General features: G+C 50.8%; 7 protein-coding genes across 7 annotated transcripts; 4 read left to right on the top strand and 3 right to left on the bottom strand.

Moving 5' to 3' along the window:
- Window positions 1–187: 187 nt before the first annotated feature.
- POX_f07636 (uncharacterized protein) lies at window positions 188–855 on the top strand (the record flags this gene model as incomplete). The annotated part of the gene is made up of 3 exons (XM_050116431.1): window positions 188–276; window positions 395–547; window positions 699–855. 3 exons carry the CDS (start codon window positions 188–190, stop codon window positions 853–855), a joined length of 399 nt encoding a protein of 132 aa, XP_049966570.1.
- A 1,668-nt stretch (window positions 856–2,523) lies between these two features.
- POX_f07637 (uncharacterized protein) lies at window positions 2,524–4,114 on the bottom strand (the record flags this gene model as incomplete). Its single annotated transcript, XM_050116432.1, has 7 exons — window positions 2,524–2,851; window positions 2,946–2,976; window positions 3,075–3,142; window positions 3,208–3,350; window positions 3,418–3,645; window positions 3,736–3,840; window positions 3,935–4,114. The coding sequence occupies 7 exons, from the start codon at window positions 4,112–4,114 to the stop codon at window positions 2,524–2,526; spliced, it is 1,083 nt and encodes a 360-aa protein (XP_049966571.1).
- Window positions 4,115–7,260: 3,146 nt separating this feature from the next.
- Window positions 7,261–9,275, top strand: POX_f07638 (uncharacterized protein; the record flags this gene model as incomplete). Its single annotated transcript, XM_050116433.1, has 4 exons — window positions 7,261–7,416; window positions 7,594–7,664; window positions 7,776–8,667; window positions 8,817–9,275. The coding sequence occupies 4 exons, from the start codon at window positions 7,261–7,263 to the stop codon at window positions 9,273–9,275; spliced, it is 1,578 nt and encodes a 525-aa protein (XP_049966572.1).
- Window positions 9,276–9,852: 577 nt separating this feature from the next.
- On the bottom strand, window positions 9,853–11,827 carry POX_f07639 (2-methylcitrate dehydratase; the record flags this gene model as incomplete). The annotated part of the gene is made up of 4 exons (XM_050116434.1): window positions 9,853–10,284; window positions 10,348–10,532; window positions 10,640–11,417; window positions 11,552–11,827. The coding sequence occupies 4 exons, from the start codon at window positions 11,825–11,827 to the stop codon at window positions 9,853–9,855; spliced, it is 1,671 nt and encodes a 556-aa protein (XP_049966573.1).
- A 1,080-nt stretch (window positions 11,828–12,907) lies between these two features.
- POX_f07640 (uncharacterized protein) lies at window positions 12,908–15,162 on the bottom strand (the record flags this gene model as incomplete). The annotated part of the gene is made up of 2 exons (XM_050116435.1): window positions 12,908–13,337; window positions 13,430–15,162. 2 exons carry the CDS (start codon window positions 15,160–15,162, stop codon window positions 12,908–12,910), a joined length of 2,163 nt encoding a protein of 720 aa, XP_049966574.1.
- A 2,617-nt stretch (window positions 15,163–17,779) lies between these two features.
- On the top strand, window positions 17,780–19,648 carry POX_f07641 (Amidophosphoribosyltransferase; the record flags this gene model as incomplete). The annotated part of the gene is made up of 3 exons (XM_050116436.1): window positions 17,780–17,864; window positions 17,943–18,395; window positions 18,471–19,648. The coding sequence occupies 3 exons, from the start codon at window positions 17,780–17,782 to the stop codon at window positions 19,646–19,648; spliced, it is 1,716 nt and encodes a 571-aa protein (XP_049966575.1).
- An 841-nt stretch (window positions 19,649–20,489) lies between these two features.
- POX_f07642 (uncharacterized protein) lies at window positions 20,490–22,805 on the top strand (the record flags this gene model as incomplete). The annotated part of the gene is made up of 1 exon (XM_050116437.1): window positions 20,490–22,805. One exon carries the CDS (start codon window positions 20,490–20,492, stop codon window positions 22,803–22,805), a length of 2,316 nt encoding a protein of 771 aa, XP_049966576.1.
- Between the last annotated feature and the right edge of the window lie 483 nt (window positions 22,806–23,288).

Here is a 23,288-nt window from a genome sequence, read left to right on the forward strand (position 1 = left end):
GATCTCAACAAGCACTTGAGGCTATCTGGGTCTCTGTCCCGACTTATCCGATCAAGCAAGTCCACCGTCTACTCTGCGCGCGGAACGCCTAGTTGCTGCGCCGCCATCCGATTTCTTATTGGACACTGTGCATTTGAACTTGATTCGTATTCGCTTCAGTTCAGCCGACTCTGCGAATCGTTCAAGTATGACTGGAGAAAACATTCCTCGGGGCGAGTTTATTGGAATTGTCATCGGGGCCGTCGTGCTGTTCACACTCATCAGCGCTGTGCCAATGTGAGTTATATGCCTGGGCACGGACGTGGCTGATCGATGACATCCTACCGCATGCAGGCGGAGTGGTCTGGAACTTTCCTTGCGCCAACTGCTGACTCGGGCTTTATCTCGTTACTAGCCTGATTATGTGGCATCATCGACGACGACAAGCCTCACGGGGCTCTGGTGACACGGAGAACCTTGAGCCAGAAACACGCGAAAGTCCCATCGAGCAATGGATCGAAGGGCAGAACGCAGGCAGTGACGTTGCACATCATTTGCATGATCCTTGGTAAGTTTTTAATCTGGTCTTCATCCTCTACATGCACCCCCCGTCTCTCTCCGTCTCCCTCTCTCTCTCTCTTCCACTTCTCTTCCTTCCATCATCCAGTGGGGAATCCTGACGGTGCCCAGAGCTAATCCTGGCTCTGGGAGTGCCCGAGTGATGAGGATGCGGGGGTTGCCCAAGGCTCGGCGGTGGACCAACTGTCTTCCCGGCGCCCAGACAGCGACCAGATTGTCTTGGCAAACTTCTGGGCGCCGCTCGGCGTGAGCAATTCCCTCCGGTCTTGGCGCACCCGCCCCGGTAACATGCCCTAGCCGAAGGTACCTGAACCGGCTTCTGCCACTTCGAAAAGCAATTCGTTATCGGAAAGTTTGCAACCTGTGACACTTGGCGATTAGTTTCTATGTGTCACTGGAAAAAAGTTAATTGGCTTTCACAGTCCAATCTGTCTCTCCTCGTTATCATCAACACCATCTCTCCTCCATCCAGAACCGGCTCGATTACCCCACACTTACCGCAAGCCCTCCGATAGTGGCTCTAGTACTTTGTCTCGCGTCGAAAACGACAGTCACGTCAATCTGGGGAATGCTTGGCGCCGTGACGGGGCAATTGTCGTTCTCAATCGATGCCATCATGCGTTTCACAAGGCGTGCTTGGTCTCGTGGTTTGAGTATCGGCGGTACAGATGCCCAATCTGCCAGACCTCGTATGCTCCAGGGCAGGCTGCCAAGTACTAGGCCTAATCGTCTCACGTTGCATGCGTACAGAATGTGTTTGTTCACCGATACTGGCTCGAGTCAAGTGGTGTTTCCCTGCATTTTTTTTCTTCTTGTTTCTATTGTCCTTTTTACCCCTCAGTATGAATACCCATATGCGATCCGTTGATTTTCACTTTTATTCTTCTGTATATACTGGAATCAAGATCCATTCACGACTATCATTTCAATATGAATAGAGCCAAAAAAAAGGCAGGAATGCACATCCCCGCTTGATAAAATGACAGACATTGATATTTCCACAGAAAAGAGTAAGGCATTAGCCTTCGAAATCCAGATCTGGAAGTCATAAGTCCTACTGTGTTGGGTCTGTGTCTTACTCCACAAAAGAATCATCCCTGACTCAATGCCGAACGATCCCTCTGATTGGCGAACTTTCCCTCACCAATCCAATACCGTGCACGTCAACTTGACGTGTGTTCAGACGTCAAAAGTAAGGCGAGTGCGAACAGCCTCGCACCAAAATTAGTGATTGTCTCAAGGTTCTGAGGTTGCTTGCAGCAAAGTTTCTGTGCGACTCCATCTATTCACGCTCAAACAGTCCACGCGCTCTTGCTCGGGCATCCCGTTCTTTGCTCGAGTACATGATTCCAGATCAGGCGAATTGATAGTTGAGAGTACTTGAACCATCTTTGAACTCGGCTTGCTCCATCGTCTTGATTGACGATCCATGGAATCGGAGCCCTCGGCCCTGTCCTGCTGACATAGTATTTATGGGTCGCAGTCGGGACGAGTCTCAATACCTCAATATTAATGACTCAGTCCGTCTATGCCCACCCAAGTTTTCGGTTATGATTGACTTTATAGGTGGATTGGGAGCGAACCTGCTACGCGGCCGAATCGTGCCTTGAACGTAGATAATCTATTTTTAGGGGTGTCTAACCACCCAAACGCGAATCTTTCTAAGCAGTACCAGTGCTGGTAACTTGCATCCATCCACTTTTGAATGCGAGGTCAAGCAACAGGTTAGGCATAAGGTTGGGAGCTCATGTGGCAAAAATTGAGTGCACGCGCACTCCTCTGCGAGAAAGTTCTATTCTTCACAAACACTCTCTGCATCGGGCAGATAGACTTTATCCAGGTAGAACCTTGGAAGGTTAGTACCAACGAGCAGGCTAATTGATATCCAGAAATTCCAATTCAATTCATGGTTCTATTATAAATAATCAAAGAATAATGGATTCACGTCTGCACAGATTGTCAAGTTCAGGCCTCACTCTTTGTCGAGTGAACCTCAAAGTGAATCGTCTGTTGAATCACATGCAGTTGGTCGGAGCCTGGAACCAGCCCTTCGGTGCTCTCGCCGTCATCCTCGAGCGACTCCCGCCATCCACTCGTCACTTGGGTAGAGGTACCCTGTTTCATGCCGTTATTAGACTTGCCCATGGACGTAAAGTTGTACCCGTTACTGGGGTTTTGAGGATCGGTGGGATCATTGTTGATGGTGTATGCGTGGATACTGGGCTGAAGCTCAATGACGAGGCGGCCCAGGGAGGGTAGGGCGGTGGTGATGATGCTGAGATTCATCATTACTCTGTGGTAGTTGGTATTGGGTCAGTTCATTTCTTTTCATTTTCATCATAGTGAACTTTATGGCGAGAATCTCGGGAAACCAGGGGGAGTCTTACTGATCCCAAATTGTAGAGTTGGTGTTTGACCCTGAAATTTCAAAGTTGTTAGATTCTGTTCGCCACGTACGCGGGTGCCATGCTCTGGGTCGGAGACGGGAGGTGGGAAGGGATCGTGTGTTTCCTTACATGGTTTGTCCGGTGAATTGAGCATCTTCACCGTGTATTTGATCTGTAGGCATGTTGCTATGCATACTCTGTTATCGTGTTAGACGAAGAAGTCAACCTTGGTAGGAGGAACAGCAATCAAGCGGCGACCTACAAGAGCCTGCTGGCTAGCAAAGCCATAATCCTAAACTTCTTCAACTGGGTCAACTGCACATTACGAAGTAGTAGGCATGGAAGCACAATGAGCGCAATGTCCGTCAGGATGTTGAAAACGCCAATGACCTCGAATATTACGGCCTGGAAGAGAGCAAAGAACGGTTAAGACTGCGTTGGCATCCAACAGATTCCATGATTGATCACCCACCTGATTACCACAAGATTCCGGCTGATCCCATCTCCACGGAGTTGGCATGGAGCATCGGAAGGATAGCGCCAAGATGGAGCCCAATGTCCATGCAAGAATCACACCCAGCAACGACTTGTTTGCAATCGAGGATCGGCGTGAGGTCATCAAGTTCTTGAATAGCAGGCCAAGCGAGAGCTTGCTGAAAGCGACCGTTGCAACCAGGAAAATTTGAGCGGCATATTCGTACTGTTTTTTGGATCGAAAGCATGGCTCTCAGTATGCGTGACTCGGCTCCACGTAGGTTGCAGGATGGATTCCCAGGAGGACGATGCTTACCTTGAGATACTTTTCCAGCTGAATCGGATTGAGGTTCAAATAACGGCGGCCCAGGCCGTGAGAAATGGCCAATTGCGCTAATATGCTCTGTATGAGACCGAGCAGCTATTGCGCACGGGAAGCAAAGGCATTAGCGAAGCCTGATCACCAAGAACGACCAAGGCATTGATGATGCGCCGCCGAGGGACATGAAAGTTACCATTGACAAGGCGAGTAAGCCATCATCCGAGTGGACAACGCGACCGATGAACCATCGGGTTGATAAACGAGTGGACACAATGACAATGGTCAAGGCGAGCAAGGTATAGATGGCCACGGCACTGTAACCCCCATGATCGTCGGTCGTGATTTCAAACAGTGGAGGTAAAGTGCCGGCCATGATGGCAACGTGGGGGACGATCAGCCCTGTACTTTGTGAGGGAGGGGCTCGGTAGTTGAGAATACGACAGATCGCAGGAGAGATTAAAGAGCGACAATCCAGAAAGACAATAAGAGAGTGGCAGATCGCAGTTTGCAGATCGTATGCAGCAGATCGTAGTCAAGTAGATCGTCTCAGAAGGATTGACAAAGTTGTTTGTACAGTGGGGCGCCTGGCCACCGGTCTCTCGCATTAGATTGAAGCCTACCGTAGGCTCGGAAGAGCCGTAGGGCATCTTACTTGTCCAGAGGACTAGGATGACCATGCCCGGCTGTCCATGTCCGAGTGTCCATAGTTGGCCACTACGGATTTGTCTTGCAGCTACGCACTGATGCAGTGGTCGTTTAGCGCGCGATGGTGACCCACCGTACCCCTGTCTGGCACGGTGCTGTGCTCGATGAATTCGAGAGTGCGGCCCCTCGTTTCGTGTGCTCTTTTCCATTTGGTGTCAAGTAATCCACCGAAGCCTGATGTCTCCAGGCTTTCACGTGCAGGGCTGTCCCGTGGTCCACGTGCCTTTGACAGCCACCCGATAATGAGGGAGTAATCTCGGCTCTGGACCATGATGACACTGCATCCAAGTGGTAGCCCCCTACGGATCTCGAGACTCCAGCATCGCAGACGCTCGCCACGAGATTGGCCGTCCCCGTGTTAGCCCTACATAATGTGCGGTTGTTTAGATCCTGAATAGCCGATCAGGACACCTGCCTTGTGACAGACCTGGGCCGACCACTGACTATCCTGAGCTGGACCAGACCGACTAAGTGACGATAGTTCGAAAGGCTCGTTTTGCTTTGCCGCCCTCAAAGTTAATCAACTCTGGGATCCAATCTCAATCGTCTTGGCTCCCGGCATGAGGCTTCTCTGGAACACGGAGTCCGGTCGGAGGCAGGTCCACTGGGGAGAGCCCTGGCGGGGCCAGTGCGTGCCTCTTCATACCATCTCGTATCAACGACCCCACGACCGTCGGAGCCGATTACGCTAATTACGTTCTTTGAATGACAGAGAGAATCGACGAATAGCGATGGTCCTGAGCGGGCCTTCGTATTCCTGTACTGCGTGGAGAGGCGGCCGTGACTGTGATGGGTCCAACGGGTTGGACGGGGTCGTGATCAAAGGAACGAAAACCAGAGCAAATTGGGTTTGGTCTGCGCTGATTCGGCATGGTCCGGAGGCGTGTATCAGACCATTATTGAGCAAGAAGCTTTTTGGGGAGGGCAATCGGCTTTAGACTTTCGAAGGGATGTCTACCAGAGCCACACAACGATCCCATGCTGTCCAAAGATCATTGGACGCATTGGACGGAACCACGAAATGCCAAATCTGCCCAGACGGATCCAGCCGATGTCAGGGACGGGCCACGAAATTCACTTATGCCGGAATGATTTGACGTCGATTCGCACATGGTTACTGGCAGTCTGACAGTCCCTTGGCATTCGGAGATGACAGCGACGATGAGCAGATGATCGCTCGGCAGTTGGCACCTGTCAGTGTCGCCGCATCGGTCACTGCTTCATTACATATCCACATACTTTCGTGCAAAGTATAAAGGATGGGTTTTTGAGTCTAGGACACACGGAGATTCGAGGGTATTCAAAATCGGGCAAAATTACCGCAGTCCGCGATCGCTCATCGGGGTGAAAGTGTGAACTGTGACTTCATCGGCGATCCAATCCATCCAGTAGGTGTCTGGAAGCCCACGAGCCCACCACACCACAGTCGTGGATGAGTGGAGAATCGCAAAAGAGACATTAGTGGGGGCGATTGGCAGTCTAGCCCAGAGGTAAAATGAGGGGAACACTGTCGGAAGCAATCACCCAAAACTTCCCACCGATGGCCCGGCGGACTTTCTAGACTTTTCGGCGTTTCTGAAAAGGTAATTGTACGAGATTGATAGGGAGTCAGAGTGGGGACAAACCAACAACACCAAACCCAAGACAATCAGACATGCTCTGCAACTGAAGAGCGTTCTTACAGCCTTCCAGATTTGCACCACACTGAATCAGTTCTGAATTTTGAAGGCATCGACTCGAAAGTAGGTAGGGAAGGGGCGCAAAGGCCAGACTGAACCGGGATGGATAAGCACACATAATGCGACCGTGATGCTACTGCTATTTACCGTACGTCCTGTGTCGGATGTAGATGGCTGTCTTGGAGTTTGGACAAGACAGATGCAGTTCTGCCCAGTGGCTACAATCCAGTATTTCCACCATCATCCATCTCACGATAGATGAATAAAGATAGACAAAACTAGCTTTCACCCAGTTGAGCAGCAGCCACGAGTCAGACGAGCTAGTCCGCCTAGTGAAACGGCTGAGAATCTCCGGTCGGGGGAGTGCGGATCTCACTGCATCCCCGATAGCGGACCAACCTTCTCTATTCGTGTACTTCCCGGCGAAACTTCAACCCCCTCAGTGCTTGTCTCTGCCACCGCGTCCACTAGCCTCGAAAGTCTCGAGAAAGCACACGCACGCTAGTCTGCTATACTCCCCCACCCCGGTCGAATGATGCATGTTGACTGGTCCGCTGGGCAGGCTGATAGGTAGAGGGCCGCTTGCGAGTTTCGTCCGAACAGGACAACCAGGCGGCCTCCAATAATCGATATTACCAGAGCCGCCACTTCCCAGATAGTCAAGAGCTCGTGCGCGAATGGTAGCAATGCAAAATATCGGGATGCAAGTAAGCGCGACCATGGCGCACGAGACAACCATGGCCCACGGCTGCGCCAAGGATGTGCACAGGAGTTTATTTCTCCATGAGAGAACCGCATCGGACGGTCAGAGAAGGCCAAGGGGGAGTATCCTCGGCAAGTTTCCATGACCCTTTTGGCTTCCCAAATCTTTACGATAGTTTGGTTTGGGAAATGATTGGTCCTTCTACCGTCAGTATTCTTCCTCTCCCCTTGAGTTTGAGCTCTGGCGCTGGATCGGTGCTGAGGGGCGATTGAATAGTTTCCTCCTTGCAAGTGAGCGCGGCGAGAGTGTATACTCAGTGAATGGTCACTATTGTGTGTTCCATTCGCTATCGCCTCCAGTATCGCGCTCTTGACCTTCTTTTTTCCGACACTGCCGGGCTGCCTTCAGATGCGAACAGAGGACTGAGCCAACATGTCGAACCCAGACGGATTTGAGATGTCCCGTATGGGCGTCAAGTCTGCCCATTTCAGTGTCAGCGAGCAACAACGTGGCCACAGTCGTTCGGGGTCAAATGGTGGTTTCAATGGAGGAGTCACCACTTCCATGTCGAGTGGGAAACGCTTAGATGTGAGTTTGACCATCTGCTTTGGGGGCACAATCACAGCGTCGGCTTGGGCTATCTTGTCCTTTGAATGCGCCTGGAGACAAATGCCGATCTCTACAGTCGCAAAGTGTTCGCGAATGCGGCTTGGTATACTACTATTTATTGATGCTAACTGGAATCGTCTTTTGGTATCTATGTAGAGAGGATTCGGATCCCTGTCCATTCTGTGTCTGTCGATCACGCTGCTCTCATCGTGGGAGGCCGTTGCCAAGTATGCCTCCAAGACTCGACACCAAACGGATATATGACATCGAAGCTAATCATGTTTCTGTCCCCTTTTATCACAGTGGGTTTGAAGCTGGTCTCGTCAACGGTGGGCCAGCCGGCCTGGTTTGGGGAATGGTCTTGTCGCTCTTCGGGACGACTCTCATCTTGCTCTCGCTGGCCGAGATGAGCTCAATGACTCCCCTGCCGGAGCGCAATACCACTGGACTGCGGCCCTCGCGCCGCCGCGCATTCAAGCATTCAGCACCTGGATTCAGGGCTGGATCACGGTGTTTGGCTGGCAGGCCTCCACCACCAGTATCTGCTACTTGATCGCTTCCCAGATCCAGGCCATGGTTCTCTTGAACAATCCGGGTTATGTACCCCAGCAGTGGCAGGGCACATTGATCATGTGGGCCGTCATTCTCGGTTCCGGCCTGGTCAATATCTACGGCATCAAGATGTTACCCGCATTGCAGATGATGGGTGGTATCCTGCACATCACCCTCTTCATCGCCTTGGTCGTTCCTATCATCTTGCTCAGCCGTCGAAGCACTCCGGAATTTGTCTTCACCGAACTTCTCACCGCTGATGATGGATGGCAGTCGCCGGGTGTCGCATGGTGTCTGGGCATGCTCACGGTCACGTATTGCTTCCTCGGTTTCGATGGGGCCATTCACATGAGTGAAGAAGTGCGCAATCCCGCCGTCGTCATCCCTCGAGTCTTGGTGCAGACCATCGCCATCAACGGTGTCCTCGCTTTCGTCTTTCTCATCGTCATTCTTTTCTGTATCGGCAGCGTCGAAAACGCCTTAAGCCCGCAGTACTTGTTCCCCATCATCGCCATCTTCGGCGAGACCACCAATTCATCCAAGGCCGCCACGGCCATGCAAACCGCCATCACGGGAATTGGTCTGATTTCCAACGTCGGGGTGGTTGCCTCCGTTTCACGGCTGACCTGGGCGTTCGCCCGCGATGGCGGACTTCCTTTCTCGCCATACTTTGCTCACGTTCGTTTTTTCCCTTCTCCACAGATCCTCTGTGTCTGTTGTCCACAACCTTCCTCTCGATCACTTACCTCCTCCCCTTCCTTCCCCATCATGGGAAGCTTTTAATATTCAGATACTGACCTCTATGTGCCACTCGTCCAATATAACAGGTCGATCGCCAGCACCGCGTCCCTAAGCGTGCCATCCTCCTCGTCTCCGGCGCGGTCATCATTCTTTCCGTCATCAACATCGCCTCCGAAACTGCGCTCAGCGCCATTCTCGCTCTCTCCACCAGTAGTATTTACATTTCCTATCTCATCCCCATCGTCATGATGATCATCCGCCGCTTCGACTCCAGCCGCGGCGCAATTCCCTTTGGACCCTGGCATCTTGGCCGTTACGGCCTAGTCATCAATATCCTCGCACTCATTTTCGGTCTCTTCGTCTGCATCTTCGTTCCTTTCCCCACTCAAATCCCTGTCACGGCGGCCAACATGAATTGGTCCGGCCCAGTCTTTCTAGGCGTCTTTCTTTTGCTTCTTGTCGATTGGACCTTTCGGGCTCGGCATAAATTTGTCGGGCCCTCAAAAGATCTTTTGTTTGCGAGAACTAAGGCTTGTGCGTCGTAGGGGGAGACAGTTCCCCGGTCCTATGCTTGTGCCTGTACGGCTTCAGGTTGTGACGTGGCATATTTCTTACCAAATCCGTATATGTTGGATAGATTAATGAAACGACTTTTGCTGTTCAGGTGGTTGACACTCGACGAGAAAGCGGGTTGTAGGGTATTTGTGGTTCGCACTGGAATGCCACTGCTTGGTCTATAACGCTTTATTTTCCCGCGGAAAGTGGTGACGATATAAAAATGATTGACTGCTACTAGTGGAATCCAGCGCTGTCAATTCTGAATTAACGAATTACGAGCTTTCGGCGGAATACTCACCACACGATGAAAGGGCGAGCACATTTCGATTTGGGGTGAGGGCAATGAAAAAAGTCGGACCACCTTGACTCACAACTCGATGTTGTACGTCATTTACAATCCAAACAATATACAAGGGAAATTATGAAGTCGCTTGAGAAAAAAAAGTTGTATTTGCATAGCACGCGAATCTATAGAGAGAGAAAAAAAAAGGTATTTTGTCGCGAAACATGAAAAATAAAATCGGGGGCATCATTCACCATCACCTATCCCATTCAGGCCGCCATCTAGGCAGAGGCTACCATCTTGTCCTTGACGTAGAGGTCGACGTACTTGTCGACCTCAAAGTTCTCCAGCTGCTGGCGATCCCAGCCCACCTTGAGCAGCTCATCGATGCGAGCCTGGTCAAAGTGCGCCTCAAGGTGACGCTTGTACTTGGCCAGAATCTCAGGCTTAGCCTCCTCGCGACGCAGACGGTGGCCCAGAGGAGCCTCAACGACGACCTCCTCGAGGACGGTGCCGTCGTTCAGGGTCACGGTCAGGGCGTTGGGGATGGTGCGCTTGGAGGGATCGTGGTAGTCGGCGGTGAACTGCTCGTCCTCGACGCAGCGGATGCGCTTGCGGAGGTCCTCGACCAGAGGGGAGGTGGCGGCCTCAGAGCCATCGGCATAGTCGTTGGCGGTCAGACGGTTGAAGGCCAGCATGGTGGCGACCATGTACTGTAAGGGGGAGAGGTACGTCAGTGATGAGAGATCTAGAGATACGGGATGTTTGTAACTTACCTGAACACAGTGGTCACGGTCGGCAAAGTTGTCCATCTCCTTGAACTGCTTGTCGATGATACGGATGCAAGCCTCGTGGGTGCGGTTGGTGATCTCCTTGATATCCTTGGCAGTCTTGCCCATTGCTGCCAGCTTCTTGTTGATGACCTGAGCGGCCTCAATGGCAGTCTGAGAGTGGAACTCGGCTGCACATGTTAGAATTAGCCCAGTTGTCTCTTTCGTCTTGTTCTTGATGTTTTTTGTGTTTTTTTTCTTTTTCGTTTTTTCGCGTGGGTCGATCTGGAAGACTTACCAGGGTATGAAACCTTGAAAAGGACATTCTCCATGACGTAGCTACCGTAGGGGCGCTGGAACTGGAACTTCTTGCCCTTGAACAGGACATCGTAGAAGCCCCAGGTAGGAGCCGAGAGAACAGTGTGCAAGCCACCCTCACCCTTCTGGACCTTCAGCACCAAGTTGACCGCACGCTGGCAAGCATCACCAGCGGCCCAGGACTTGCGGGACATGGTGTTGGGCGAGTGGCGGTAAGTGCGCAGAGACTGGCCATCGACCCAAGCCTGGGTGATCGCATCAGCCGTCTGCTTCTCGGTGAGACCCATCATCTTAGAGACAACGGCCGTGGTGGCAACCTTGACCAAGACAACGTGGTCAAGGCCGACCTTGTTGTAGGAGTTCTCCAGAGCTAGGACACCCTGGATCTCGTGGGCCTTGATCATGGCCTCCAGCACATCACGGATGGTCAGGATCTTGCCATTACCCAAGTTGCCGCCAGCGCGGTTGGTGCGGGAGATCCAGTCAGCGACGGCCAGGATACCACCCAAGTTGTCGGACGGGTGACCCCACTCAGCGGCCAGCCAGCAGTCGTTGTAATCCAACCAGCGGATCATTGCACCGATGTTGAACGCAGCGTTCACGGGGTCCAGCTGATACGGAGTACCGGGCACCTTGGGGCCGTTGGGAACCACAGTGCCCTCCACGACGGGGCCGAGCAACTTGGTGCATTCCTTGAACTTCAATGCCTCCAAACCGCAGCCGAGGGTGTCCAGGAACACCAGGCGGGCGGTGTCAAACTACGTATTTCAATTCGTTCCACATTAGTCAACCCAGCGAATTCCACCGGACACGATTGAAGTTTTCTTTTTTTTCCTAGCTCCGATTCTTCGTCGTAGCTAGCGGATTCGGAATGTGATGATTGATTACTCACTGCCAAGTCAGAGTCGATCTTGTACTGGTGGATGTAGCTGGCCATGTCCTGAATCTCGGGGTCATAGGCCTTGTCGGCGGCGGGAGCCGCGGGGGCGGCGGATTGACGAGCGGCCATGGTGGAAAAGCGGGGAGTCTGGCTGATGCGAGGAGCGGCGAAAGCAGCGAGACGTGAGGAAGATGAAGAAGCAAAGGTGGGAGAAACTCGAGAGATGGGGATGCGGGCCAAAGTGCGGGGAGACGTGTGGGTCAACCGTCTCACGGCAGGAAAGGACATGATCGTGCTGCGTAAAAAAGATTGATGGATGAAAATTGAGTCGGGCAAGAAGAGATGGCAATTGAGCGAAACTAAGCAGGCTCCAAGGGTACACACGAGCAAGAGAAGGAAGACAAGGAAGGTAAGAGGAGAGGTGAGGGATTCAGGGACAGGAAGAAAGGTCGCTCGGGGAATGTGGAGAATCCGTTGGGAAATCAGCGGGCAGAGACGCAGCGTTGCGGAGAGCGAAAGACGGCCGATCATCTCGTGCCGAGGGACCGCCGCCTCGGTTACTGTCGGTTAGCCGGATGTGCTGCACTATGCAAAAGTCACAGACTCATCGCGCAGGTTCATCTACGACGATGAAATAGAGTCATGTAAACTCATTCACGGATCTAGAGATGCCCAATGACAAATCCATCCAGAGCCAATGACATAGGAATCTACTTCATCAACAACGAGCGCCATGGAATCTTTGCTGCGTAGCTTAGGATTAGACAATCATCGCCCTGACCGGGACATATTCGAGGATACGCTTTTCCAATGAGCGATACAGAGTGCGATTATCGGACCTTGCATGAGCACTGGCTGCACAAAACTGAACCCTCAATCCACCGACTGATGCAAGTCGAGCGAGAGACAGGGTTCAAATGAGAGCTCGGGGGCATTCAATCACGTGCTTTTCCTGCTTGGGCAACGGATCAACCATCAGCAGGGAATGGACAATCCCGACGCAAGTCTAGGCAAAATGGAAACAGCCTTGGTCAGCCCTATCATTTCCAAGCATCACAATGCAATTGAGAGAAATCGATTGCGGCATATCGATGCTCTACATGGCAACCCGTGCCACGCATAAGGAAGAGAAAGAAAAGCATGGAAGATAGGTAAATGGTAGTATGTATTACTTGGCAAACTTGAAGTATTTAGGTCTTTCCATAGGATGTTTTGCCTGGTGAGGAATAAATCGCAATGGGCGGATCGGGTTACAAGAGTAAAGCAGGCCAGACGGCAACCCATGACTTGAAAAAAGAAATAAGTGAGAAAGAGAACCAGTCAATACCAAAGACTACCTAGGGATCCAGGAATAAACAGTCCGTGGATCTATTCTTTTCTCAGCTCCCGCTCCCGTGTGTCCGTTGCCCGGAGGGAAGCAATTATCTCGCGATACAAGGCCCGAGCCAAAGCCGGTGGGACGGCATTGCCAATCTGTTTTCGCACGCCACTTTGCGAGAATTTGAAGTCCAGCGGAAACGTTTGCAAGCATGCGACCTCGCGCTCCGTGAATTTTCGCGTGCCGGAAGGATGATAGTTGGCCTCGCCGCCGCTGCAAGTCAAAGTCTTGGCGGGGATCCGCGCATCATACGGTTCATAGTGTTCAAGTGCCCACTTCCTCAGCAACGCCTGCACGTCGTGATTTGGGGTTGAGTCCGGTATTTCTTTGATGGCGTCCTCGATGGTGACTACCGGCTTGCAGCCACCACCGGGAAGATCATGGGTGATGCGAGGGAATGGAGGGAGAGTCTCGCCGGGGCTACAAGTATGGTAGTTTAGCCGGATAGTCATGTGTTTTGAGCCCTTTTAGGAATCTCATATCAAGAAAAAAAAAAGTTGCGCAAAACTTACCCTGCCGCAAGCAGAATCAATCGTTTGCGTGTTTGTGGTACACCGTAATTCAAAAGGTCCAGGACTGCCCAGCGAGCAGAGTATCCCATTTCAACCATGTCCATGACGATCCGATGCAGCGTTGCCCTGTGCCTCTCGATCAGGCCGGCCGTCTCTTCCATTGAAATGACACGGGGATGAGACTTTTCGATGATGTTTCTTGCACTGAAAATGCAGGCCGAGTTAGGTTCATCGCGTTCGCAGCTGACCGTGTGGGCAGGAGAGAAGGGCTGACAGGGTGGCGAGCAGTGAGCGATATCACATCGCAATTCGTTCTCAGGGTTTAGGAGAAAGTACTCAAAAGTACTATGATGGACAGTCACGTCGCTAAAATTGAGTCTGTAGGTTTCGATCGCGCTCTCATTGAGATCAATTGCCCACTTGATCTGCACTCCCGCCTGTTTGGCACCGCAAGAGACGCCGCCAGCACCACAATATGCATCCCCAAAGACATACCCCGTGGGCTCAATGGTGAGATCCATGACAGGCGGTCCCTGTTCCTCTTGTTCACAGTGGCTCGTGTAAGACTTCCTGCCTTCGCCGAATGGAACCGTCTCGCATCCACGATACAAGTCACGCAAGACCCAAGACTCGTAGCCGTACCCCTCATCACACTCGTCCTTGGTCAGGTACTCGACGCTCATTTCATATTGGTGGTTGCGAATCCCGAGACCGCGAGTACCATGACTTGATATACTGGGTCGCTTCTGGGCTGTGACTTTGAGCCGACAGAATAGGCCAGCGGTCGAGAGGTGCCGTGAGTTCGGCGGCCGACGCTCATTCGTAAAGATCACTCGGCAAAGACCCTCTACTTCCCACAGAGAGACAGACAGATGTGCTTTGATACTCTCCAGGTTGGCCTCGTGATCCATCCTCGGTAGCCAGATCAATTCGTGCCTGTCCTTGGGGAGAAAATCTGGCCACTGGATGTCTCTGCAGCCGACGAGCGGGCGACCCCAAAGAAAAACCTGCCCTTGTCGTCGAGAAATCTTTTCGACCCGGAGCCACTGCCCATTCTCGAGCTTCACGGTTGACCTGGGCCGAATAGTCTGACCATTGTGGCTAACTTCATCCAGCTCACTCATCGAAGTTTCACGTGGGACAGCAACGGCTCTGAATAGCGCCCGCCGCAGAGAAGGAGATTGTTGTACGGATTGATCACTGTCATCCAACTCAAAAATCTCGCCTGCATGATGTCTTCGTTGGGTAAAAGTGACTGAAATGTGTAGTTTGTCTTCCTCCTCAGACAGCACGACCGGGTTGTCTTGTGTCGATCCAGGCACTGTCAATTCGGTATCCTCGCTGGACGGCTGCGAAGAGGACGATCGACTGGAATCATCATTCCGGGTGTTGAAGAAATGTGCGATGGAGGTAAATGACGGGATAGTTTCACCCTGTGACTTTTTTGAAGGACATTTTTTGACAACCCGCGAGTTTTGCTCACTCGCATTGCTGCTGGTCAAATTCTGGGTTGGCCAGGTTTTGTATGGTCTTGTTTCTGGACGATGTGAGGTGTCAGGGACAGAACCAATCTTACTGGAACTGACAATCCCAGAAAAACAAGGCTGATAAGTGGCAAGAATGGGGCTCTGAAAGTCGATTCGATCTTCCTCCTGGGGCCATTCATGATCTCCAAGGTTACCCTCAACAGGCCCCGGGTCGGGAGACAGCTCTGGTCTCTGTAAGTGCATCATGGTGCGGAATAGCTGTATTGTAAAGAGATCAAGTGATTACAGATATGGAATCCCAGCTAAGGATCAACGATATGTGAAAGATTTAAGAGGCAAGGGAGGCAGGGATTTGAACTGTACCATTGAAAGGACTGGGACTCGAGGGGACACTGAGAGGATGATATCTAACATCTGAACAGCCAAAGAAGGTGGACGGCAATAATTAGTTCTGATTCAATAGTATAAAATAAATCGATGAATCGGTGTATCCTCTACTATAGCCGGGACTCATTTCTTTGCAATGCAGCCTTTTCTGTGGTTCCATGGTAGGTTCAGTTGATAGAGGGAACAGTAGGCATGCGCAACGAGCCTGTGACATTAAAGCCTAAGTTCCATACAATGAGATCAGATCCGTATTGGGGGGAGATTTTTATTCATGATACCGTAATTCGTTTTCTGCTATCCACTGCTTTCATCCAAAAGAAAGAAAAAAATGAAAACTTGGGCAAAGACTTCACTGGGAAAATCAATGGAATCCGAGATCGACTTGATGCTGATCTATTGTCCAACGAAAGCACCTAAGTTTGCCTGTTTGACATGATATCCGACCCTCAATTGATTTTCAAGGTATCTGCCCTAATATCACCCTAGTCACATAATTATTTGGCTTCTGTCGACAATGGTCTTTGTGCTTGATGTATATTTTATGCTACCCGCCGTTGAGTTATCTAGCACAAGTCTTGCCAGCATCAATACATCAATGGATAATCATAGATCCCGTCGGAGTATGCTTCTATCTGCAAATATCCGTATTGTTGATGAAACAGCGCTGCAATTGATATTCCTTGCCGTAACTTTGACCTTGCAATGCTCCTTGGGTAGCGAGTATCTTCTTCAACTTTAGGCTAATTAAATGCCTGACTGAGATGAAATGATACTTTGAAGAGTTTTTGAAATATCAGGAGTCAGGGTCATGGTGACTTGAAGTTTAAATTCGACCGGAGATTTACTTGCGCTCGTCACTACTTCTGAATGGACGCTCTTTGATATAATGTCTATGGCCATGATGGTGGCAAGTGGACAGCAGATCTGGGACTATTACACTTGAAAAACAAGGCTCATGCAAGAATCTACTGAATTTGCGGATCTGGTACATCAAGTTTAAATACCAACACATTCTTTTCGTGGAAATTCATGACTCGAATCGATCTGAGAAGGAAAAGAAAAGAAATTGCATTAAAAGGCAGCCCTCTTCTAGAGATTTTCCGGGGCATGATGACGAAATTCATGCTTCTTCGTCTCAATTATTATACGATGCATTTTTTTCTTTTCAGGGACTTATCGCCAATCGTATCTGCCTCATTGCAGAATGTGATTTGGCTTAGTATGTTTCGCATTTCTGACTGTCTTTAAATTACCTACCATTGTTCAAGATCATCTCCAAGTCCGTATGAGCGCCTTATTTCTGGATGACCTAGATCGATCATTCATTTCCTATGCTCTTGCCCAACCTGGACCAACACTTAAATGAGAAAGAGTCACTTTTGCTACTTTCTGCATAGCGCAGCTATTAAAGTCCCTCCGCTTGACTTTACATTATTCCATTTCCTAGCTCAGCATTCTTCGCGTATACTTGTCTTACTGAAGTTGGACTGGTAGGCTGACCGCGCAACTTTGGGGCTAATCGGTGTTTTAGTAAGCAAAAAGCAAGCTCATTTCAGGTACCTCTGTAAAGTCACCAACCGGATTAGTGGATGAATGGAATAGGCTTGATGAAGAAGCCCTTTCGTGCACTCAATCTAATTGAAAGTTACGTGAGCCGTGTGAAGTATGAGCATGCATCGCTTAGTCTGCAACGATGTCTCTTAGGGGCTCCAAGCTCCGACGAGCATAACTACTGGGTAAGCAAATGGAGATGGATTCTGGTATCTGAGGATGCTAGACCTGATATAGAACTTATGCATGCTAAGACGAGTCTCTTGTGCCATAATCAACAATCATATGGCATTTTTCCAGAATCCGAGATTCTCTATTCTCCGTGAACCCTAATGGCCGGCACCCGCCTCCAAACGGGGTCCAGCCGCCAGCAGCCGCCCCTTGGAACGGTAACAGGCCTCTCCGTATTCACCGCCTGTGTGACCGCCAAGTACCCCGCTATCACACGTCTACCAACGAACCGCTTTACTGCCGAGCAGGAGGGTCCCTTCCGTCATTAGAGGCTTATCACTGGCCGTTAGGCGGTCTTGGTCGGCTGACTCATCTCGGACTCCGGAGTCGGCAACGAGAAAAAAAAAACTCAGTGGGGGAGGAACCACCCTGGAATGAAATGCCACCATGGACATTTTCATCCCCGTCCCTTTTGTGTTTCTGGGGATATCGATGAGCTTCACTCCCCGCTAACACTCTTTTTCAACACGGTCCTGGTAAGTGATGAGACGCGTTGCTGCTTCTACCCTTGTCTCTATGATGAACTATGGAATTTTTTTATAGATGTTAGACTTCCTAACTTTTGTTGCGGAGAACCTCCAATCCTGATTTGAGACTTACTTTCATTTTCTTTTTCTTTTTGCCTCGCATTCTTGGGCCTTTCACTGACTATTGAGATTGTCATTCAAATTCAGGAAGCTTGCTTCGCGTCACGATGTGTGGTATCATCGCTCAGATCTTGGCCAACCCCTCTGGCGCGGCTGCCGTGGACCTTCACGAGGCGCTCTACCTGCTGCAACGTGAGTAGTTAACCGGACGCGTCAATGGCATTGGATATGCAAGGTACACAAACTAAACCTGGCGCTGTGTCACAACAGATCGTGGTCAGGATGCAGCCGGAATCGCAACCTGTGCTTCCGGTGGTAGGATCTACCAGTTGAAGGCCAACGGCATGGCAGCTAAGGTCTTCCATGACGGTGCCAAAGTTGCCAATCTCCCTGGATCTATGGGAATTGGTCACCTTCGTTACCCTACCGCTGGGAGCAGTGCGAATGCGGAGGCCCAGCCGTTCTACGTGAACAGCCCCTACGGCATTTGCCTGGCCCACAACGGCAACCTCATCAACGCGCCAGAACTGAAGCAGTATCTTGACCTGGAGGCTCACCGTCATATCAATACCGATAGTGACAGTGAGTTGATGCTGAATATCTTCGCGGACGAGCTGAGCGAGACAAAGAAGGCTCGTGTCAACCAGGAGGACCTCTTCTCTTCCTTGAGCCGTATGTATGAGCGTTGTGAAGGTGGCTGGGCATGCACTGCCCTGCTTGCCGGTAAGTAACCCGGGAGAATGAGTTATCTTAATTTGGACCATATCACATTCTAACGCTGTCTCTTATCTCGTTAAGGCTTCGGTATCCTCGGATTTCGTGATAGCTATGGAATTCGCCCTCTGGTCCTGGGCTCCCGCCCTTCTTTGGATGGTGAAGGCACGGACTACATGATGGCTTCCGAGTCTGTCGCCTTGGACCAGCTTGGCTTCTCCAATCACCGCGACATTCAGCCGGGCGAGGCTGTCATCATTGAGAAGGGAGGTGCGCCTGTCTTCCGCCAGGTTGCCCCCAAGCGGGGCTACGCCCCCGACATCTTCGAATATGTCTACTTTGCTCGTCCCGACTCTGTCATCGATGGCATCAGTGTGTACCGTAGTCGGCAGCGTATGGGTGACAAGCTCGGTGCCCGCATTCTCGATGTCCTGGGTCCCGATGCTGTGCGGGAGATCGATGTTGTGATTCCAGTCCCAGAGACATCCACCACCTCCGCCACTCACGTTGCCCAGTACCTGGACAAGCCTTACTGCCAGGGCTTCGTGAAGAACCGCTATGTCTTCCGCACATTTATCATGCCTGAGCAGAAGACCCGACAAAAGGGTGTTCGCCGAAAGTTGAATGCCATGAAACAGGAGTTCAAAGATCGAAACGTTCTGTTAGTCGATGACAGCATTGTTCGAGGAACGACGAGTCGAGAAATCATCAACATGGCACGCGAGGCTGGTGCGAAAAAGGTGTATCTTGCCAGCTGCGCCCCCGAAATCACTCACGCCCACATCTACGGCATCGACCTGGCATCCCCCCAGGAGTTGGTGGCTCACAACCGCGACACTGCTAGCATTGCTCGCCACATTGGTGCTGAAAATGTCATTTTCCAGACCCTGGATGATTTGAAGGCATCGTGCTCTGAGATTGCACGGGAGAATGGCCAAACTGAGCCTGTCAACTTCGAGGTTGGTGTGTTCTGCGGTAGCTACGTGACGCCTGTGCGTCAGGGCTATTTCGAACACCTTGAGCAATTGCGGGGCGAGGGTCGCAAGATCAAAGCTCTTGACAAGGCTAAGGAGGCTGTCGCTCATGGCGTTGCCAGCATGACTGATTTCCAGATCGCTGCTCACGGCGTGACGATGGACACCAATGGCAAGATAATTCCTGCTGAGTCCCCAGAGCCTAACGCAAAGTCTTCAAGCGAGGCCTCTCACAAGATCGACGATCGCATGGACATCAGCATCCACAATATTGGTGATCATCCTTGATTTCTGTCAAACTTTCTTCTATTTCTCTGTCCATTCTCATCAGACTAGTCATCTTCTCGTCTTTTTTTTTTCTTTTCTTTCCTGGGCTGCGTCTGGAGTACCGGAGTTTATTGGGGGAACATGTTCATAGACAAGCGGACGACCATTTTCTGTGACGTAGCCAGTGATGTGGAAACGCATTTTCCTCATGTCTTCAATTGCTATGATACCTGAGCCTGGTCAGGATCAATTTCTGATACCATATGAATTCAAAATTCACTTTCAAGCATCTATCTCTACATTCATGTGCCCTATCCCAAAATGACACTTGGTCTCTGCTACAGGAGTAGGTCACTTTCTGTACGCGCGGGCTTTCTCGTGCATTCTACGAGCTGACCTTTGGCGCGACACATCTTTTTTTTCACCCTGTCTTCACAACATTGTCTCTCGTCATGATTCTAGCATTGCTCAGCCCGTGATAGATTTTCCGGCGGGTTGACGAGTCACATGGGGGTTGATAACATCACCCCCAAACCACAAGTCGGAGCGCACCTCACCTCGTATGCTCTTCACCATCTGAGCAAGTCAATTGGATTGTCCAGTATCAGCACAGTCCCATCTAGTGAAGACAACTCAAAATCTTTTTTTTACTCTCTCAGCTTCCTGCTCTTGTTGAGGAATTTCAGGGAAAACGAGCTGAGTTGACGTCATTCACGTCAACTACATTCCCGATCAAGATCTGGGGATTATCCTGGGTTGTACCAGCCAGTTCTCCTGTCGTCTCGATATCTGTTCATTGTCACAATTGAGGGAGTTTTGAATCTCAGACATTGGATAATTTCCCGGCAGCGCCTAAGATCCCATGGCAAGACCAGGAACTCGATCGTCGGCTCGAGGCGCTTCAGGCGGCCCATCTGTGCCTCAGAAGCGCAAGAGAGCGCCACGAGGTAGCGCTACCAATGGGGTTCCTGTGCAGGGGTCCGATCGTGCGACATTTGAGCAAAAACATATGCCCTCTCCGGCTCTTGCAGATGATGAGCTTTCTCCAGATGGGAAGGAATCGCCGTCCAATGACACCTTTGAAATCCAGCCACACGGGGAGTCCAGCCCTCACGAGGAACCAAAGATGCCAAGCGAATCAAAGCTTCCCATGAGGAACGGCTCGCAGACAGCAAAGGCCCATCTGTCGGAGCTTTCGCCTACAGAAGGCGATTCAGGAATTTCTCTCGGCGGTCTAGACAAGGACTCGTCATCTCCCAGGAAGAGCAGTGCGTCGCCAGCTTCCCCCGAGGCGAGAGATATGCGCCCGAAACATGAATCGACTGACGCACACGATGACCAAGAGCAACTGAGCGCTTCCAATGGTCGCATTGAAGCAATGGCTGCTGTATATGATGAGAAATCTGGGCCATTAACGGCCCCTCCTGCTGCTCAGCCCTCCAGCATTAAGAAGGAGTCAGACATTCCAGATCCTGCAGCAGAGGAGCTTGTCAAGGCCGATGATATCCCTGCTGTGAGAAGCTCCCATGAATCAGCCCCGCCATTGCGGATAGTCGCCAATGATCATCAAAGCGAGGGCAGTTACGAAGAGCTTCCCCATAATTTGGGAACCACTTTTGTTGCTAAGAAGTCCCCTGCCTCTGATTCGCCGTCAGCTGAAGTCTCTCGAAAGAGTCAAGATCACTTTGATGATAAGGCCGGGGTCAATGCTGTGGTTAGCAAAGACAAGTCCAAGCTCAGTGCTACCACCCCACAAGAGCAAGCGACTCAAGGAGATGCCCCAAAGAAGAAAGCTAAAAAGTCCAGCTATGGCCTTACTCCAGGAGAGACGCCGTTTCCCGACTTCAAGGCGCCAACCCCTGAGGTGTGCCGCAAAGTGAATGACCTACTTTCTCAGGCTCACGGCAAAGTCATTGCACCCAAGACCATTCCTGAACCTTCGCTGACCGTCACTGGCTGCGGTGAAGTACCATCAGTCCTGGATGCCTTGATTCGTACCCTTCTCAGCGGTGCCACTACAGGAACCAACTCTGCTCGAGCCTTCAACGGACTCGTGCAGCGATTTGGCACGCTTGAGGATGGTATTGGCAAGGGAAGTGTCAACTGGGATGCAGTCCGTCAAGCCCCATTGAAAGATGTCTTCAAAGCGATAGAGCGTGGTGGACTGGCAGATGTCAAGAGCAAGAATTTGAAGAAACTTCTCGATCAAGTCTATGAGGAGAACCAAGAGCGCAAGCACCGGCACGACACTGAAGACACTCTAGTAATGGACCAAAAGAACTCAGATTCCTCCTCTGGTGATACCAAAGAAGCGGAAAAGGTGAAAGAATATGATATTGCCACCGTCAACGAACACTTCCTGAATCTGCAGTATCTTCACAAATATAAGACTGTGGACGCATTGAAAGCTCTGATCAGATATCCTGGTATTGGCCCCAAGACTGCAGCCTGTGTCTTGCTTTTTTGTCTGCAACGCCCTTGCTTTGCAGTCGATACGCACATCTTCCGCATATGCAAGTGGCTTGGCTGGGTACCACCCAATGCCAACGAGATCACTGCCTTCAGTCATCTGGATGTCAGGATCCCTGACGATCTCAAATATTCACTACATCAATTGCTGATCAAGCACGGCAAGCAATGTCCGCGCTGTCGTGCAATTACAAGTCCCTCAAGCGCCGACTGGGACAAAGGATGTGTCATTGAGGATTTTGTCAAACGATCCGGACGAAAAGTCCTGGAGAAGCCACACGCACGTGCGGAGACGGGGGCATCAAAGAAGATATCTGCGCAGGTCAAAAAAGATGTCAACACCACTTCAAAGTCCAAAAAACCCTCACGTTCTTCAGTGAAAAGTGCCGGGAAAACACGAGCAATCACCCGCGCATCGAGTGAGTCTGAAGACACCATGTCCGACCTCACCGACAACTCATCTGAGGACAACATGGAGATTGATGATTCAGGGGAGTCGACTTCGGATCAGGATCAAAAAGCACCATCAAGGAATCTGAAGCGCAAACGTGGGGGTGTCAAAGCCTCGACTGGGTTGAGACAACAACCCGAGGCCAAAGCAGCTTCAAGCAAGAAAAAGAGCAATATGAAGCAGGCAGAGAGTAAGATAAAGCCCGCCAAGCCCCTGACTGCTCCGACACGAAGATCTTCGCGGTTGAACCGGGTCTAGAAGGATTCTGCAATTGGCTTGCTGCGCATTTTTACCATCCTCGGCTCTGGAGTTTGGTTTAGTTCTATTTCTTCCGATGAGATGGGTCAGTCTTTGATCGGAACTTCTCAACCTCATGACATTTCAATTATTCCGTTTGCCAATGACGACCGCATGAGTATGGCTTACTTGGAAGAAACGGCCATGATTTACTATTTTTTTTTTGATTATTAACTTAGCTAGCTACTTACTAGATCACCAATATCAAAGAAAATCAACTTAATGTGAGAGAAGAAGAGATAATTTCCTCAATAGCTATCAAATCTTGCAGGTAAGATCCAAGTTCGAATCACTTGGAGAGTTTTACTTTGATGTAGTCAAAGTACCAAGGTCGATAGGGCAATTTCAGCGGTGCCTTCTATCTTGTCCGATGCGTGTGGATGGTGGAGTACCCTAGTCGTCCCATCCTCCGGGCAGCGGAAGCCGATCGTATTCTTATCAGTC

Source organism: Penicillium oxalicum, chromosome VI (assembly GCF_001723175.1).
Source record: "Penicillium oxalicum strain HP7-1 chromosome VI, whole genome shotgun sequence".
NCBI classification, from domain to species: domain Eukaryota; kingdom Fungi; phylum Ascomycota; class Eurotiomycetes; order Eurotiales; family Aspergillaceae; genus Penicillium; species Penicillium oxalicum.